The sequence below is a fragment of the Wyeomyia smithii genome, chromosome 2 (assembly GCF_029784165.1).
Source record: "Wyeomyia smithii strain HCP4-BCI-WySm-NY-G18 chromosome 2, ASM2978416v1, whole genome shotgun sequence".
Lineage (NCBI taxonomy): Eukaryota > Metazoa > Arthropoda > Insecta > Diptera > Culicidae > Wyeomyia > Wyeomyia smithii.
The window spans coordinates 18313685-18332892 of NC_073695.1; the positions used below are offsets into that span (position 1 = coordinate 18313685).

At 40.2% G+C, this 19208-nt stretch overlaps 2 protein-coding genes across 3 annotated transcripts in view; one reads left to right on the top strand and one right to left on the bottom strand.

Annotated features, from left to right (window-relative positions):
- Nucleotides 1–2282: 2282 nt before the first annotated feature.
- LOC129723628 (N-alpha-acetyltransferase daf-31) lies at nt 2283–3198 on the top strand. Its single transcript, XM_055677967.1, has one exon. It carries the CDS (start codon nt 2489–2491, stop codon nt 3074–3076), a length of 588 nt encoding a protein of 195 aa, XP_055533942.1. The 5' UTR covers nt 2283–2488; the 3' UTR covers nt 3077–3198.
- A 1404-nt stretch (nt 3199–4602) lies between these two features.
- Nucleotides 4603–19208, bottom strand: part of LOC129723617 (breast cancer anti-estrogen resistance protein 1) — a 135631-nt gene continuing 121025 nt past the window's right edge. For both annotated transcript variants that reach the window (XM_055677947.1, XM_055677948.1), the window contains exons 4-6: nt 6038–6777; nt 5812–5972; nt 4603–5749 (exon numbers count right to left, since the gene is read on the bottom strand). In XM_055677947.1, coding sequence (XP_055533922.1) covers nt 4839–5749; nt 5812–5972; nt 6038–6777 — 1812 coding nt within the window. In that variant the 3' untranslated portion in view covers nt 4603–4838. The remainder of the gene's footprint in view (nt 5750–5811; nt 5973–6037; nt 6778–19208) is intronic.

Here is a 19208-nt window from a genome sequence, read left to right on the forward strand (position 1 = left end):
CCATAACGCATTTATGCAAACATTAATTGAAATTTGCAATTGGGTAAATTATTTAATTAATTGAAATTTGCAAGGTTTTAACGGTTTTTTGTGATTTCTATGTATCAATGAAAGAGTGTGATTTTCTGAGAAAAACGTGATCGATTTTTAAATGAATAGCAAAAAACTTCTCGAAATGTCAAATGAATGTTTTTTATTCTTTATTTGAAAATCAATGAACGATGATAAAAAAAAATCAAAATCACGTTTTGCTAGCATAGCTTTGGGACCTAATTGCATTAATCGGCATTGTTCAAGGTGTTCGGAAAAGTATGATTAAAGGTTTTTATTAAACTACAACTGGGATTAGAAGCCACTATAAATGTGCAGTAGTGTGATGTGCATTCAATTTTGAAACTATATATATGTATAGCATATTTATTTTATCGGACAAAAAAGTGAAATTTCGACCGCTCTGAGACCCCTCTCCCCGAAATCTGATTGATTAGTATTGTATAGGTTTGTATGTAACATATTTGTTGGTCTCGTTTTCATCTTGAACCCACCGTGGTCCCATAATGTCATGTTGTATGTTATTTTGGATCATGGAAAGATGGCGTCATTTCATATACCTGTTTTATATGTAATAAAGGCTGTGTATTTTTTTTAAATTGATCCCTTTCTTCCAAAAGTGACGTAAAAAGAACTTTTACTGTCAAATGGCCCGAGTACCACCCAATTTTTTTCGTCCCCGTGGTTCTGTGGTTAGCGATGTCGGTCGGCTAGCTCTCCCACACGGTTGTGACATCAGGTTCGATTCCCGATCAGGTCGAGGATCTTTTCGAGCTGAAAATTTTCTCGACTCGACTGGGGCACGGTGTATCGTTGTACTTATCCTACACATGCAAAATGTGCCAAAAAAACAATATCGATAGCGAATTCTCTTAACTAATCTAGTTGATCGAGACCGCATAAGCCCCCCAGGCTTGCGTGCGATATTGTTGTTACCACCCAATTTTCGGAAATAGGACTACCCAACACGATTGCCCTAAAAGGCCACCCCATATTTGATTATCTACAAGGTCGTAATGATTCTCAATAATTCTGAGATGGCCACTTCCGGTTTCTGGCGAACAGTCCAGGGTTGTCAGATACCAGTATTTTCAGAATCAGGATGAAACTCAGAAGCCAGAAATCATTCTCAGAATGGCGACTTCCAGTTTCAGTAAAATAGCCTAAGTGGTAATCGGCCAACAATTCCAATACTTCCGAAAGTTTTAAATCTTGAAACCCGAAATAGCGACCGCCAGTTGCTGTAAAACAACCGTTATTGTTTTTCGTTTCTGTGTGTTCTCAGAATATCAATGTTGTATTTAAAGTGATGATGGACGTATATAATTCAAATTATTTTTGAAGTGAGTTGTGCTAATGTGGCAATGAAATATAAAAAAACGATTCCTAGTTATAGAACCTTTGATCTCGAACATCGCCGGGAAAATTCAACTAGTGATATAATAAAAACAATAAAAAAATATTAAAGCTTGTTCATAGTCTGAACATCGCATGATCTGTGTCTTTAATGCAGCGTTGCCAGGTCATTTTTTTAAAAATCTGGAAAAGGCAAAATAAAAATCTGGAAAAAATCTGGCGGTCATTTCGTGGGGTGAAAGGTTAATTTTTCGGATAAAAGTCTTGAGGTACGCAAAATTTGAGGTGACAAAATTGCAAAATTTCGCGCCAAGATTGAAGTGATGACCTTTTTGCGGAACAGAGAAAATAAAATCTGGATAAAATCTGGATCATCCATGAAAAATCTGGATAATTGGACATCAAAGCTGTCTACCTGGATACATGTTCAAAAATCTAGATAATCCAGCTAAATCTGGATACCTGGCAACGCTGCTCTAATGACAGTTGTCAATTGACGGTTCGAATATGCTGTTTGTGTTCGTGTTCGCTTGTCAGCCTCCGCGTTGGAGGAACAACTGTTTGCCTTTAGGACTGCGTGAATGCTCTTTCATGCCTAGAACGATTATTGAATTTTTATTTTCAATTTTCTTTTACGCACAAAACCTATTACAAAACCACAGAGTGTTTTTGTTACTTGCACTGTGCTCAGTAAAAATAGTTTATTTTAGTGAAAAGTATTTTCTCGCATGGCAATGAACATTCAGGAGGGTTTGATTGCTGTTGTTTCTGTGGTTACTTCGCTTTTCATTGTTATCGTTGTAGTTTGTTTCGGTTAGGATAGTTGATTCACATATTTACTATTTGTGTCTAATCATAATATTTTTTATTTTCAGGCTGGTTTTTGGTGTGGAAACTATTCTTGTCTCGTTTCAAGTTGGTGCGAGAGTTGCTCGGATTGACACAGTCTTCCGATTCGCCGACACATTCGGAAAATTCATCAGACGGTAGTAGACAGCGGAAGACAAGTTCCCGGAAGACAAGAAAGGATTAATCCCTATTTGTTACTAGGGAAAGGCAAGTTCGGTCTTGTATATTCACAATGAACATCCGCTGTGCGAAGCCTGAAGATTTGATGAATATGCAGCATTGCAATTTGCTATGCCTTCCGGAAAACTATCAAATGAAGTACTACTTTTACCACGGATTAACCTGGCCACAGCTTAGCTACGTTGCTGAGGATGAGAAAGGGAATATTGTTGGCTATGTTTTGGCAAAAATGGAAGAACCAGAGCCAGGCGAGGAAAGCACTCACGGACACATTACCTCACTGGCCGTGAAGCGTTCGTATCGGCGGCTAGGGTTGGCCCAGAAACTCATGAACCAGGCTTCCCACGCCATGGTGGAATGCTTTAATGCACAGTATGTTTCACTGCATGTTAGAAAGTCGAACAGAGCTGCCCTTAATCTGTACACCAACTCGCTGGGTTTCCGAATTTTGGAGATCGAGCCCAAGTACTACGCCGATGGCGAGGACGCGTATTCAATGCGGCGCGACCTTGCGGAACTGTCGAAGGTCGTTCTGGCCACCCGGGAAGCCAACTCGAACGCGGAGAACAGTGACGAGATTATTACCAACTACAGAAGTAACCACGGCAATCACGCGGGGCATGACGGACACTGCTGCTAAGGACTAATGGATGGGGGAGGAAAATAAAACTGAAATTATGTAGCATGCAGAAGGTGATGTATCTGGAATTTTTTCTCCTATTACTTCTAAAACATGGTTTAATAGAATCTTAACCAAATGAATGACGTGAACAGATTCCGTATCGTCCGAAACATCATATCGGTTAGTAACTCTTTTGCTAACCCAAAGAGATTCGACAAATTTTAAGAATTATTGGTTCTAATCATTCTGGTAACTTTAGAAAAGTGCTCATGATCAAAATTTTACTTGTACCTAATTTGCTCTTGCCATTGACTCTTTTTTATCTTATTTTGGTTCTATTAAGTTATAACAAAGGTTTGAAACTTTCCAGTTTCATTCATTGTTATTGAATTTCGTCTCTTTTTTTTCGACTATAAATTCTTAACAACAGCGATATTTTTTTCGATTTTTTTATTATCTTTTAATTCGAGAAAAATAAATTAACTAAAGTTTAAAAAAGAAGAATAAGAAATATTTTAATTACAAAAGAAAGTTAGAATAGTAACTAGGGGCAACGTGCGTTTTGGGGTTTTCTTAGGCATGTTGTTTCACTGTGATATCAAATAATAGAAAAGACTATCAAAAAATTTTTGAATAATTTACTTTATTATCAATAGATTATTAATATTCTACAAATGGGGTTGCGGCTACCGTATACGATAATGCATTGTTTCTTTGCTCAGTTTAATCGCATTTCGTGTGTAATCCATTTAGAGATTATCAACTACAATCATATACGATTACAACGACTTACGGCGCTAGCAGTAGGACCATCGATCTACTCTCAATTCAACATTCTTCCGGCCACTCTTGCTTCCGAAGAAGGCTTCTACTAGTGGCGCCTGTGTATCCGAGCACTATACCCACATATTATCCCGAGGAGTAACCTCTCCCGAATTCCCTTTATTGCATTTGTGAATGACTGAGCCTCGGGGGCAGCAGCGTCGTCGCGTTTGCTACCGCACTCTTAAGCATGATTTTTACTTCGGAGCAAGTCTTATTTCTTCCGAACTGAAACAAAACGTTGTAGGTTTCGCTCTCTAGGTTGCAATTTGGTGTGCGCTTTTGAGTTTCCTAAGTATCTTATGATATTAATGTGTGGATTCGCTCCTAAATATGAACAAAAAAGTCGAAAATAAAAATCTAATATTTGTGTACAGAAATATGACATTAGTTTGTTCATTTGTTGAATTTCACCATTTTTTCGATAAGTAGTAGAGTTACGTAAAACTAACAGTAATACAGTCAAAAATTACTTGTAGCATTCATTTTTTTCCTCTGCTCTGGCTTTCAAATAGACATTCATAAATTGGGTAATACTCAATAATTCCAGAAACCACAAAAGGTAGGATCCGACGGTTAGCAAATCTGTTCGCGTGCTTATGCTTACGTTGTTTAATTGATAGTTGTTTGTTTGTGTGTGTATGTTCGTGAGGGGTTAGCTCACCGATTAATTCTCCATGTGCTTTGATAGTTTGCTGATAACTTAGTATCACATCAGAATATAAAAAAATGAAACAAAGATCATTCGTTTTATTTCTCAATTTTTTGGCATGCATGGAAATTGTTGGCCCTCTCAATTCAGGTTTTGCGCAATCTATTTCGTTTAATGCTCAACTGGTCAGTTTAACAGTTGATGACGGTGACTAGTTACTTGCCCTTTCTTAAGTTTTTAAAAGCACTTTGGGTCCATCCGCAGTGAGCAATTCGGTGTAATTCTGCGTGGCACATTCGCGGCTCTCTACTGTTGCACTGCTTCCAACATTGCAATCTTAAGATCCCTAGCCAAATGGGAAATATCCACGACGGAGTCGACCATCTCCTGGACGGCCGTAACGCTGGGGAAATTCTGAGCGGCTTTCTTCGTTTTTGCGACACACGTCTTCAGGGCTTCCGAGAGGGCATCGGCACATTGAAGAACGCGCGTTTTTACATTCTCCCGTGATACGTTTCGGTGGACTATGTCCCCGATGTTAACCAGATTGTGTGCGCTCAGCACCACAAACTTGCCATAGGCTAGGAAGAAACGAGGCGGCTGATTGTGTTCTACCGTTTGCAGGAAGGCATCGATCGCCTGCGTGAGGTAGCCCATGTGCGTTACCGTCTGGGATGCGTAGTATACCAGAACGGACTTATCGTTCGGATCAAGTGCTTCGGTTTTTTCGCCACAAGCCGCTGCGGCAGCATCCGCATTACGCACAACGTTTTCGAAATTTTTCTTTAAATCTTGCGGTAATGCGTCATGAATCTCGGCATTCGTTTTGGCGGAAGCTTCCTTCGATTCGAGGCTTACGTAGTCGTAATCTTCGGGCCAGTCGGCTCCATTACTGTTGGCTGTTGGAGCCTTGTGTCCGGTGGGTGTTTGAGGTGTGGTGGCAGTGGAAGTTGCATTGGTTCGCTTGAACAGCAATGTTCCGTTACCCTGGATGAAAGAAGCCGTCTGTCGGACGTCTTCGGTCAGTGTTTGGGCACAAGCAATCAGTTGGTCTAGACTGTCCGGAGGTAGCTGCTGTTGGAGTTTTTGTGTTGCCTCGGGTCGCTGCAGCGTCACCAGGGTCCAGCCTTGGTTGTCCAGGTTTTGGGAAGCTTCATGTACGAGCTTGTCGGCATCGCGGAGTGCCTTCACCAGAGGTTTTAACTTTTGAGCCAAGCCTTGAAATAAACAATGACAACGGTTAATGAAATTGAACGGACAAAACCGGATTGTAATGTACCTTTATCTTCGGCTTTGGTTGCGTTGCCAAGTGCACCATCGCCAAACTCGGCCAAATCGTGCAGGGCGGTGCGAAGCCGCACAGCGGCTAACTTGAGATCCATCAGAATCGGATCTAGTTTCTCTTTGGTCCTCCAGTTTGGTGAGACGAAGCCAAGAATTCTGCAAGGGAACATACAAAAATCAGCCATTGTTGCTTAAATCGTATAAAATATCAAATCAATTACCTTGAAACAGCGGAAGTTGCCTCGTTCTGTAACCTGGCAAGTGTCTCCAAAGCAGAGGAGAGCTCTAGCGGAAGCTCTTTGGAGGGCAGTGCAACCGGAGGAATCTGCTGCTGCTGTTGGTGTACCGGTGTCTGAGGAACGTCGTAAGTACTAGTGCTGGAGGAGAACGATGTCATGGACATCGAATGGCTGCTGCTGAAGATACCACTGGTTTGTGAATGGGGCGTTTGCGGATGCTGCTGTGCTTGATGCGGAGGAGGAGGAGGAGTAGACCGGACAGAAACCGGGTTTCTCCGGGGAACATCGTAATCCGGCATGATCGCAAGGGAGGAACGATTCGACGAGGACAGACTCAGGCTGTCCGATGTGAGCAAGGAAGAGTTGGAACTACTGGGGGTAAGGTTTTGTTGGGACTGCAGATTGTTGGAAGGTCTAGGAACGTCGTAGGATTCTTCCATTTTATAGCTGAAATGATGATGTCCCGGATAGTTCTGGAGGTTCGGTGTGTGCGGGGAATGTGGCTGATGATGGAGATGGTGTGGGTGATGGCTATAATGTGGTGGTGTTCGTGACCAGACTCGTGGCGAGTCGTAGTTTACGGGAACCGCAGGCTTTGGGATGTCGTATGTGTCTAAAGCGTCGGCTGATGCGGAATGCTGCTGATAAGGGCTGCCACCACGTGTCGGCGTTGGCAGTAGATCATACAGATACACGTCTCCACATCTTTGAGGCGTCAAAACCTGACGGGCGAGAAAAGTATAGAAAGAGAAAAATATGCATTATTTTAACGAATTCAATGCTTGCGCTCGGATCGGATAAAGTTGAAACTTCCTGCCTCCCCGCTGCTAGGAACAGACAGGCTGTGCCAGATGGCTATGCATGTGCTCTTTTGCAACTTCGCTTGCCAGGCGCGCCCGGGGGATCGCATGGGAAAATGCAATATAGCGAGTGAAGTGCACTTTATTGCACAGCGCAAAATGACATTCCCAAGCGCTTATCTCGTGTGTCTTCCTTTCTTGCTGAAGAACGTACGGAAAAGCGAAGTGTTTCTTTGGTCGGGGAAATGCCGCCCGTCCGGGTTTCAGTTCGGTGTGACAGACAATAGAATGGCACTGGTTGTATAAAATTCAACTGCTGCTGGAGAGAGAGGCAAACTTTTTTTCTTTATAACTTTAGTACGTGTTGTTTTCGATGAATTTATGAATATTAAACTAATTAAATGGAGCTTGCCGGAACAAATTAACCGTAACATTGGTGAAATCTTGATTGCGTTAACAATCCCAGTTGCTACCATCAATCTGTCTCTCCTGTCTGGTCTATATGCATATTACAAGCATCTATTCTTGCATTTTCCAATAAACCCTAAACCGCAGTAGGCCATACCAGCGTCAGTAGTAGTTTTACAGGTTAGGTTAAAAATAAGATAAGAAATGACAACTAGTGATCCTGCGGTAAAGTCGGTCCAGTGCTAGTGGAAGAAACTGAGTTGTTTACAGTTGAATTTCCGGTTTCCATTGATTCGCGTGTGAGGCAAGCAGAAAAAATACTTCCCGGAATTATAGTGCTGGAGCAGAAATAGTGACTTAAAATCTAAAATGCTGCAGCAAACAAAAGATTGTTGAATAGGATAGCCGCTCAGGTAAGTTTCCTGTTTTCATTCCAATTCACAACAACTAATTTTCACACTTAAGCCTCGAATAACCATGACCATTTGACTTCTGCTTATAACAGCATATAGAAATACTATTTGAGTATAATATATAAAATAGTGTTTGAGGAGTACATTAATTAGTACGAATTTACTCAAAAGTTAAAGCCTGAGAAATTTTGCCTTCCAATTCTCACAAGAGTGAATCTGATTTTGCATAAATATTGTGCAATAAAAACGCAATGGCTATCCAATGGAAACTGGCTCGAAGCAGATTCGACAGTTTTCCCAAATCTTTCTTGAATAGATGAGCATTTTTATTACTGGTAAACAGTTTGTTAGGTATTTTAGTTTAGTACAGATAATAATGAATATTTCTGGAGCAGATGTTTATAACACAGAAAACTACCGGAGTAATAAATAAAATGCTATTCCGTGATTGAAAAATGTACAGTTGTGTTGCGTGACGAAAAGTTATGACTAGACTTATGGTAGACTTTTGATAATTCTTATTTATTTATTTATATCATCGTCAGGTCTGAATTTTACTACCATGTAGACAGAAAAAACATGGTTGAAATACGTGAAAGAATCACTGAGAAAACCGTGGAAGTTTTCCTCATTGATTCATCATGCCTTGCACGATTTTGGAAACTTCTGGCACGTTTGAAATCATTTACTATATAAATCTTTTAGTTTAAATTAATTCTAGCGAAAAATAAGCCCCTCGACTGACTGAGATGACAAAAGCTCGTGCTAATGGAAAACTTTCTCGTTAAAAATACCCAAATCCCGCTGACTGAAAAGTGACGGACGATAGAGTAACCACTTACTTCTGACTGATTTCATCGGTTGTAGGATTCGACGTTCGCCTCGAATTCAACACCACTAGCGTCGTGCCACAATGAAGAACTTTCTTCCACTCTATTATTGCTCATCCATTTGTGTCGTGAAGATGCTATTGTGTTGACGGCAAACTCCAGTGTTGTTCACTTCTGGTGCAGTAAGTTTTCCGAACCAAATCACACTTGGGTGCAGTAAATTTCCACCCACTTAACGATGCGAGTTCTATGTTTAATGAGTTTTCTCTTCGATTCTTCCGGAATAGATATCAGTCTTGTTAGGAGGAGAATGGCTGCTCCATTCACAAAGAGGAATTTAATTACTTGCACCACTTTTCGCCGTGATTCAATTATCGCTACTCGCGAACACAGACAGAGGAGCGCAGGCTTTTCCCGAGAACGGGCCCTAAATTCAATTTACTTGAAGGGTTTTTCAATTTGCAATCGGAAAATAATAATAGCAACGAAAAATGTACTTCAGACAGTGGAAAACCGAAAAAAATAATTTTTAATAGTTACTCTAAAAAGCCGCGAATAGACCGAACTTGTGCCTGTGCGCTGCAAACTCACAATACTCGAGATTTTCGACTGGCGATGACTGTTCTCCTGTGTGGAAATGGCTAGCATCCTTTGCCCGACAAACGAACGTCCGCCATTGTGAGTGGGTATGTGTGAAACGTTTTGAAAGGATTTTCCCCGGCGCATGCGTGTTACCGCTAGCAGTGAGACTCTTCTTTTTGTCGTGGAAAGCGTATACGAGAAAAGATATTGTTTTTGTTGTGCTTCGCATTGGGGGCGATAAGGCACAACTTATTTTCAAGCGGGTGGAAAACTCTCTGGCGTGAGACTCTGAGGGATGAATTGTATTCAATTTTATGTAGGTTGAGGTGGTATTTCCTCAAAATGGTTATTTGATTCGTTGTCTCGTTTCCTGCGCCATCTGCACGTCAATATTTATACTAGCAGTCAGTATCATAAAACGATATGAACCTATCTACATCGTGCTTCGAATGTCAACAACAAACCCATACATTATTCTCAATTTTTGCTCACATACCGGGGAAGGGTTCACAATCTTATATCTGCTGCCAAACTGTCTGCAAGCATCGCAAGCAGAATCTACTGGCCAAGCATATGCTTCTTTATGTATTGTTTATGAAGATAATATAATGAAATTATAATGATATGTATCTTCTTTCCGGGATAAGGGGGAAACATCCTTTCCGCGAAGTTTTGCTTTGAGTTATCCACACCACTCTCCATTGTCATAAATTCATACGGTTGTAGTTTTTTGGCAAACTAGAACCATAAACATACATCAGAAAGGAAAAACACATTTGTTACAAAAATGCTACAACATGAGTGCTTTTTCACATTTATCACAGCCTGATGTGGTATGCTTTTGATTTGATTGTAATCGCAGGTTCTATTCCCTGCTATAGGTTAAACTGTTGCAATATATCCATATCACTCACAGCTTAAAATTTCCCTCAAACAACGCCATAATGAAAGCAATGGCACGCTCATACTCTGACACGGCGTCAATTGTCACCGCGGTCTGTACTTTGTAAAGACACAACAGTGTACAGTAACGTCATCTGTGCCGGTTGATTGCGTACCAGACATGAACAGCTGGGGGTGATGCAGTACCGAGCGTACGACTCCATTCGTAGTGGCGCCAACGGCGGCTGTGCAACTGATAGACATTTTGTCTTCTATGAATCGCACGGTTAGGCACGATGTTTAATTTAGTCTAACTCCCCAAATGCATTCAGAACGGTTGACATTGAGTGAAACCGCAAGTTTGTCACCGCCACTGTAGAACAAAGTGTCTTGTGTGACTTTTAACTGTTTGGCATTTGAATGGAGAGAGATTAAATAGTAGAAGGTTTGTTCGCGTTGTCTATCAATTTTATATAATGACAAAAATTAAATATTCAGTTTCAGACGAAATATGATTAAATAATATTGCTTCGTTCAACTGAACTGAACTGAAGAATAATGCAACCAAACTATACTAAGCTTGGAGGTTATTAACACAGGTCGATAGAGGCGAAAAAGAGTTGGCCTTAAGGTAAAAAATGTTGCTCTAAAAAGATTACAGTTTTTCAACAATTCCTGTAAATTTGGTGCCCCTAGTAAATGAAGAAATGCGGCAAAATGCCGCAGAATAATTGCTCGCCGGCTGCGTCGCTTCGCTTATGGAAAATTCATTGAGGTCTCTGAAGAATTAATCTTTGCTAGAGTCACCAAAATTGACAGGAATGGTTAAATAGCTATAATCTTCAGTTTTATTTCCCGTTTGAGCTCTTCGGCGAAACCGGTGTCTACCAGTGTAATATATCTTTCACGACCGGTGTGCTATCTTTCACGAATCGTACAAATAGCATGAATTCGTAATGGATTTTTTTCGAATGTCTCTTATTTTGATGGCATGTTCAATGTTTCATCAAAACAACAAAATTTTAAATACCAAAAATAAATAAAGCTACCAGAACTTAATGCTGGCGTTCGAGAGTTTTAAGCGTTTGAGCAAATTTCAGTGGGCAACTCGGCAGAGAGGTAGTTTCGTAGCGGTTGTCAAGGGTGGTGTTCTCTATTACACTAGAAAATTTATAAAAAAATGGTCAAAATGGTGTAAAATAAAATGTATGTTAGGAAACGAATACGTACACTACCCGCTAAAAGTTTGCGCTTCATTGAGTATTCCAACGCCCAATTCGGTTATTGCAGCGTCCCTAAAAGTTTAGCGTCACCTATAATGGGCTGATTTATGTAACTTTATTTCGTGACTTTACCAACCTAGAGACTGTTAAAAACGCTAAAAGTTTGCGCTTCATTGAGTATTCCAACGCCCAATTCGGTTATTGCAGCGTCCCTAAAAGTTTAGCGTCACCTATAATGGGCTGATTTATGTAACTTTATTTCGTGACTTTACCAACCTAGAGAGTGGTCTTCAGTAAAGTTATTTAGGAGGGCTTTTAGTTGGTTCCAATTTTGATTCGAAACTCGACTAAAACGTGCACACTTACCTTACTAATACGCAGAGAATCTATCCCCAGGATACCTATAACTCGGTGACGGAATCGTGAAAGGAATCGCAAACACGATCCGGAGGATTCCCACTCACGATTCTTATTTCAAGAATCCTAGAGCCATATACAGGGCATTCCTGAGGATTCTTTTTCAGGGATCCTTTACAAGGACGCTCAGGAATCCAATGTGAGGAATCCTGAAGAATCTATGCGAATCGTATGTGTTCGTCCGGGTAGTGCAGGTAGTTTAGAGTATTTTGAACTTATTTTATCTCGTGAAACCACCAATTCAAAAAGTTATCTTCAGCAAAGCTGTTCAGGAGGTCAAGGACAGTTTATTTTTAAATTTAGTTACCACAATAATGCCTGAGCAAATACATTCTTTCGTTTATTAAGTTAGACCCAGCTGATATCTAAGCTTTAGTGAAATTTTGGCTAATTTTGCGGTACTGTGATAACGGGGTGCAATATAAAAAATCGACACGTTACTGTCAAGTGGATTCCACTTACTTCTGTGTCGATAGATAAAACTTGTCACAACTTGACAGCACAAAATCAAGTGTCTTACACTTCGGTGCATATAGGCATAGGCATACCAAAATCAATCTTTTTACACCCAGATTTCAATGCTAAAACGCATCAAATGTCAAAACACGTCAGAATATCGTGCATTCCATTAAAAATCGATATGGGTCGACTTGTTAAAATGATTGGGTTGGTTTATTGGTATTCATGTGGAAAGAGCATTTGGTATGAGCGTGTGATTTTCTTTCAGTGTGGATTTCATCGAAAACGATTTCAATCCTCCTATTCGAGAAATATTGGGCATTGTTACAGAAAGTGAAATGAAATCAGCCCAATTAAATGACTCTAATGTGAAAATTGAATTGTGAATTTGAAATTTGTTCAGAAAGTCTTTTGGTTTATGAACAACGTGTGCTTAGTTATGAGTTTTATGAACTAAATTTATCTTGAAAATTCAACTACTTAGAAAGACCTTCTGAACAACTTTGCTGATGATCACAACTTTCTAAAAAGTTTTAATCGTGATATAAGTTAAACTCATAATACGAAGAATTGCGTTCTCACTAGTGTCAGGTAGCGGTAGAAGTATGCACTAAACTGTCCACCAACAAAAGCCGTTGGCCTTCTAAACAACTTCACTGAAAAACGCAGTTTCTAGGAGGTCAAAATCACGAGATAAGTTTAGGTGAAAATACGCAGAATTTTGTCCACACTAACGCCATATAGCGGTGGATTTTCGTATGAAACTGTGCACATTTCAAATGTCCTTCACCTTCTGAACAAGTTTGCTAAAGACCGCAATATTTTAACATTCTAGGACTATTCCAGGTGATGCCAAACTTTTGGAGGGGTTAAATGTTTAAACTGGGTGTTGCCATCAACACAGGAGGAGGTGAAAAAGACGATTAATGAGCTGAAAAATGGCAAGGCCGCTGGGAAGGACGGTATCCCGGCCGAACTTCTGAAAGCGGGAAGCGAGCGGCTGCACTATGCGATCGACCAGATCAAGGATCTGGGTGGATGAACAAATGCCTAACTACTGGTTGGAAGGCCTCATATGCCCAATCTACAAGAAAGGTCATCGACTGAATTGTTGCAACTATCGAGGCGTTACGTTGCTTAACCCCGCATACAAAGTGCTTTCCGTATCCTGTCCTTCAGATTGAGACCGTTGACGGAGTATTTCGTCGGCGAATACCAGACTGGTTTTCGACAGGGGCGTTCCGCGACGGATAGAATTTTCACCCCGCGACAGATCCTCGATAAGTTTCGGGAGTATAACTTGAAGACTCACCATCTGTTTGTAGATAAGGCGGCATACGACTTAGTGAAAAGAAATGAACTGTGGCATATTATGCTGAACACGGTTTCCCAATGAAACTATTTAAGCTTAGTCATATGACGCTCGAGGGATCAAAATCACGCGTGCGGATAGCTGACGAGACATCAGTCACGTTCGTAACGTTAAATCGACTGCGGCAGGGGGATGCGCTCTCCAACTTACTGTTTACGTAGAGCAAACGTGCAAAGAAACGTTACGATCACGACGATATCTCACATGCTCCTTGGTTTTGCAGTCGACATAAGCATCATCGGTACCGATCGTAGGGTCTTGGAGGAGACCTAGGGTCTTGAAGGATACCTTCAGGACTTTTAAGAGGGTCGAAGTGGAGATTGATGAGGAATAATTTGAAGTAATCGATGAATTCGTTTATCTTGGCGCACTTGTTACATGTGATAACGATATAAGTCGAGCTAAGGTCACGAAGATTGCAGACTCAGGCAAAACTAGCGCTGTATAGAACGCTGATCCTCCCGGTTGCCCTTTACGAACATGAAGCATGGACGCTGAATGAAGTATTTGAGCGTAAAAGCTGCGATCGGTACTTGGCCTTTGGAAGATGAAGTGTGGCGCAGACGCATGAATCACGAGTTGTACCAGGTATACAAACATGCTGATATAGAAAAGGTAATACAGCAGGACAGGCTTCAGTGGGCTAGTCATGTAGCCAAACATTTTACGAGTAAGCCACCAGAACTATATTCAGCAAAGAACCGGAAAGAGACCGTCGATTCCGTGGTAGGCCTCGCACTTGATGGATGTGCGCGGTGGAAGAAGTTGCACACTTTGCTCGGGTACAAAGTGGCTTGAGTCAACTAGAATCCAGACGCACTGTACATTTTGCAGCAGCGCTTCTGGTGGTAGTTTGTTCTGAACAAATTTTTTTAGAAGTGATAATTTCAATTCGATGTGATTTCTGTAGTTTGAGCTTGGACTCGAACAACCGCACATTTCGTAGTTGCTCCTTCGTGATGAATCTAAGCAAGTTAAGTTGCATGAAGAACCAGCGTAAAATGACTAGTGAACGAATAATTCACCATCTACAATGTACAAAAATTCAGTAGCGTTCGCTTTGTATTTTTAGATCGACAACGGCGCCGGCTACGTCTTTAGGTCGCACAGTGGTCGGAGGCCGGAAAAACTCTCGATTTTTCATGTCAATATTTTTGATGTTTTGCATTTTTCTGAAGATTCTCAAACTGTAAATGACCTTTTTCCAAAGCTTTATGGCAATCGGTTGAGATATTGATTTTTAATCGCATTTTGAATGTTGCCAAATCAGGCAATTTCGGTGATTTTCATGTTTGAAATCACAATTTTTAGCTTAACTTCAAACACCTGTAACTGCCTCAGTTTTGATCCAATTTGATTCAAAAAGTTTCATTTTGAAGAGAAATTTATGTTCTTTTTGGTTGATTTTTAAGACTTGTCAAAAATACAACCAATTTCTCAATCGTGCAAAACATATTGCAGGGAACCTAAAAAAACATGTATTTATAATTTCATTTCTACCGTACAATCTTGTGAAACAGTTCGGAACGATCGGATAACCTACAATCAATGAGAAATTTATTGTACTTTTCAGATTTTTGGGTCCCGTTTTGCACATCGTTGCTCATATGGAGATATTTTGAAAATAAAACTATGGAGACGTTTGGTAGTCAGTTGTAAAATATTCAGTTTCGTTGATTGACTGATTGACTGAGAAGTATACATGAAGTTTTTTACAGTTGTTTCAAGCGTTTTTATATAAACTCGTAAACCGCTTTAGGTACTACAAGATGTATAATGAGAGGATAAATTGAATTGATGAGAAAAAAATATATCGTCGTTTATATTTCCGTAGACGTTAAAATAAACTACCGTATGATCTCATAATTTTCTTTAAATGACCTCTAACTTGTCATAGAAAGATCTGGAATTGATCAAACGATTTAAAAGCTAAAAACTTTTCAAAATAAAATAAATTGAATTATAACGATTTTTGCACTTCCCTAATTTATAAAGGAGTACCCCAAGAACCAAACAAAAAAATACGATTCTGAAGTTTTTCGATGGAGAACAAATAGAGGAACCACACCAATATTCATCTTAGCACCTTTATTTCCCTCGTCGCTTTTATTTCGCTCTTCTCATCGCTCTTAACTTCCGACTACTCGACTGAATCGAGAGGTAAAATAACACAACTTTTACTTTGAAAAAAAATATAAATAAAAATAAAATTTCACAGTAAATTCAACAAATAAGAGCAATGAGATAAAAAAAGGTGTTGAGATGAATATAAAAGCGGCTTCCCAATTAAAATTTTAAGCATGATGGGAGCAAAAAAATCTGATCATGGAAAAGGCCTAGCGGCACTTTAGGTGAGTATATTTCTGTTTTCAACATTTTCTGACATCAAAAATGAGTTCACCACCCCAAAATTGTAATAATATATAATTTTCAATCATTTAAAGAATACTTTTGGGTTTTTTCCGAATTTTGTTCAGAGACCAGAGCCACTGTGGGTCGGTTAGGGAAGGAAAGTGCTACAATCCTTGTTGCCAGAGACCAAGTTTAACTTTGCATCTCTAGTGAAAATAACGAAATAGAAGGTTAGTTTGTTACCGTGATAAGTGACGGATTTTTATGCTTTTAACCTTTCCTCTACACGCTTATGTATAGACTCTACCTCTCTTTTGTACTTAACCTCGTTAGTTTTATTTTATTTTATTTCATTTTATTCACATAATTTATCTGACAGTAAGTAGTCTTAATAAAGACTCAAGTTTACGAAAAATCCGAATTTTCCAGCTTATTCACAAACATGCGAGATGGTTCACCAAACTCGAACAACTCTCCTACGCTCGAGAAGGTCCGGATTGCAGCGGTTATAGGTTCGTTAAATCTAAATGCGAAATGCGGTGTGTAGTAGGCCAATTGAACGTAAGGAACGTTGGGAGGTACGGAAGTTTATCTGGAACAGAAGCGTCGGCGAATCTATTTCGCCATTCAATATTTTGCAACAGATGCAGCTTGCTGGATTTTGCGACGACGTTCGAGCGTGTCGAGGCCAAGTAATCGACAGCGGTCAGGAAGAAGTGGTCGTACTAGAGAGCAATATAACGCTTTGATGCAGTGAGGATCTTTGAAATCACGGCCAATTTTTGCAATGAATCCCAGCTGTCGACTCGCTTTTGAAATTAAGCTGGCATGATGTAGGTGGAAAGTGAGTTTAACGTCGAGCAGAATACCAAGGTCGCCAACACGGTCAACTCTTCTCAGCTCAAGTCCATCAATGCGGTATTTGAATATGATTGTATTTAAAATGCGGTGGAATGTCATTACCTCACATTTTCCAATACTAATTACCAGCTAGTTCCTATGGCACCACTCGACGAACATATTCAGTTACCCTACCAAGTATCGGTAATTTTAACTGCCTGAAGAGGTTACTGTGTGTGACTCTTTTTCACTAGAATTCAACGAGAATGTAGGATCAAATAGGGAGATATGAGGGAGTCTGAGAATAAACCCATGCGTAAAAGTTTCTCTGACACCGAACGGTTAGATTCTACTGAGATTCGAGCTCATGACCAATCGCACATCAAAGTGAACTCTGCAATCTTGAGGCTGCGAGTTCAGTTCGATGTGATTTCTGCTAGAAACAGTTGAGCAGAAAGGAAATTAATAGAAAAACATTTATCCTAGACATCCACAAGGCAAGGAACTCCCAGCTGCGGAGGTTCTTGTTACAAACAAGACAATAGACTCGAAAATGTACAAGAATGAGTGCCTGAACAAATACAATCTTCCGTTTATTAAGTAAGGCTCACCTGACAAAGGTGCTGTGAAGTTTTAGCTGAATTGAATAGTGATACTGTGACAATGGGATGGATTTAATTGAAAAAGACAATCCTCTCATTAGAACTGAACATCATTAGAACATCATCAATCATCAATTAGAACGTCATTGAACTGATTCAACTGTAATTTTACTACTCTAACATGATGATAAAAAAGAGCCAGAGAGGAAATATTCTTCTGTTTTAATTTGATGGCAAAAATAAAGTGTATCACTTAAACGGCGATACACTGTAAATGACACAAATACCGAAAGACTGGCAGCGCTGGTTGTACTTCCTATCGATGTCTCAGGCAATTGATAAGCAGCTGCTTATTTTCAAACTTCTTCTGTGTGCTGTGTCAGCAAATATGCCACCGAACATAACTTTTTTTATGGTTTGCATATGAAAAGTTAGTTTTCCTTCCGGTTTTTTTTTTCTCGACGAAAACCATCAGGGATCTGTCGAATTTACTGCCGTACGGGGAGGTAGCGAAAGTTGTACGTCATCTTTTCCCTTGCGCAGGGATATTTCCTGCCGACACAGCATACTGCGCGATGATGGCTTTTGAGAGTAGGATTTAGTTGCTCGATGTGCCGTCACGGTTTCTTCATTTCACTAATGATGCGTTGATTGACTTTTGCAAATTGTGTTACAGTAAGTTTCGGCAGAATTTCGGTTCTTCCAAACTGACAGACTCTTAAAAAGGGTATTGTTTGAACGATATTGTTTCATACGAATTTCGGTGGGTAACATAAGCAAAGCTGAAGAGCTTCTTAACATGACAGTCATGTCAGGCGCATTGCAGTATGCTACATGGTTGTCGTCTCACAAGTAGCCTTCAGATTATCACAAAAATGCCGTTTTCATCACTTCATACGGTCGCCAAGATGCATCCCAGAACTTTCCGCGCGCTTCAAAGTTGAAGCAGCTACTGTGAACAGTACCGTCGCTCGTCTCGAGCGCAAGCTCCTCTCAAGGCAGGCCGAAGGAGCGCAAATTTGCATAATGTACAATTTATGCATTTACTTGCACCATACTGTGCCGGCTGTACACGGCGGACGACGATTCGCCTGTCCACCGACCGTCTGGCTTGTATGGCATTTATTCCCGTTTCCCGAGCTATGACGATGCATATCTAATGGTACTCATCTCGTTTCTTTCTTTTTTTTATTACATTTTCGCTGCAACAAACAATCATTTTCCCGGCGCTACACAAAAGCGAATAATGATGACTCCGATGACATTAGAAGTGTATTTCTACACTGATACCAGATAAGCGAATGTCAAGTCAAGTTGTGCACCGTTTGACAAACCCCGGTGCTCTGTTCGCTGGATGAAACCTGGTGCCGCCTCGACAAGTGACGTTTGTTTGGCCATGTAAACACAGAGATGGATAATAGTGTTGCGATATTAAAATGTAAATTCTATTACTAAATACTTTCAACTTTTTTATGGGGTTTTGTTCGAGCAATTCAAGCGTCTTTCTAAAGGTCTGATGTATGCTGAAAGGCGTGAAGTTAGTTGAAACTTTACCGTATGCCAAAGTGACAGTTATCTTGCGCGATCAGAAAAGAATGGGAAAGTAGAAGAGTTGGCTCAAACTCAGACTCGGCGTTATGAGTCGCATATAAAATTTATAATTTCAATTTTTTCTACCTTTCGAAGGTACTTTTTACCATTCGATGTACACATATAAACGAAATGTTGGTAATGCCGATGTGATTCCCGTTGTGGGATAAATGTTTTAGTGTGCTCGGTACCTTATGTGATAAGCACTGCAAGGCTGTCAACAGTTCTGCTCGAATGCGATGCCAAGCTGGCATATTATTGGAATTGTTCTGTTTACTGTTTTCATGTCTGCGTTAGGGAAATGAGCCAGTCGTAGGAAAAAGTATTAAGTTTTTCGGCCTTCAAACTTTTCCTCAGTTTTTGCCACGCAGTACAAAAAATAC

What these genes read in the sequence shown, in the direction of transcription:
- LOC129723628 (XM_055677967.1), top strand. Translation starts at nt 2,489, where the DNA reads ATGAACATCCGCTGTGCGAAGCCTGAAGATTTGATGAATATGCAGCAT.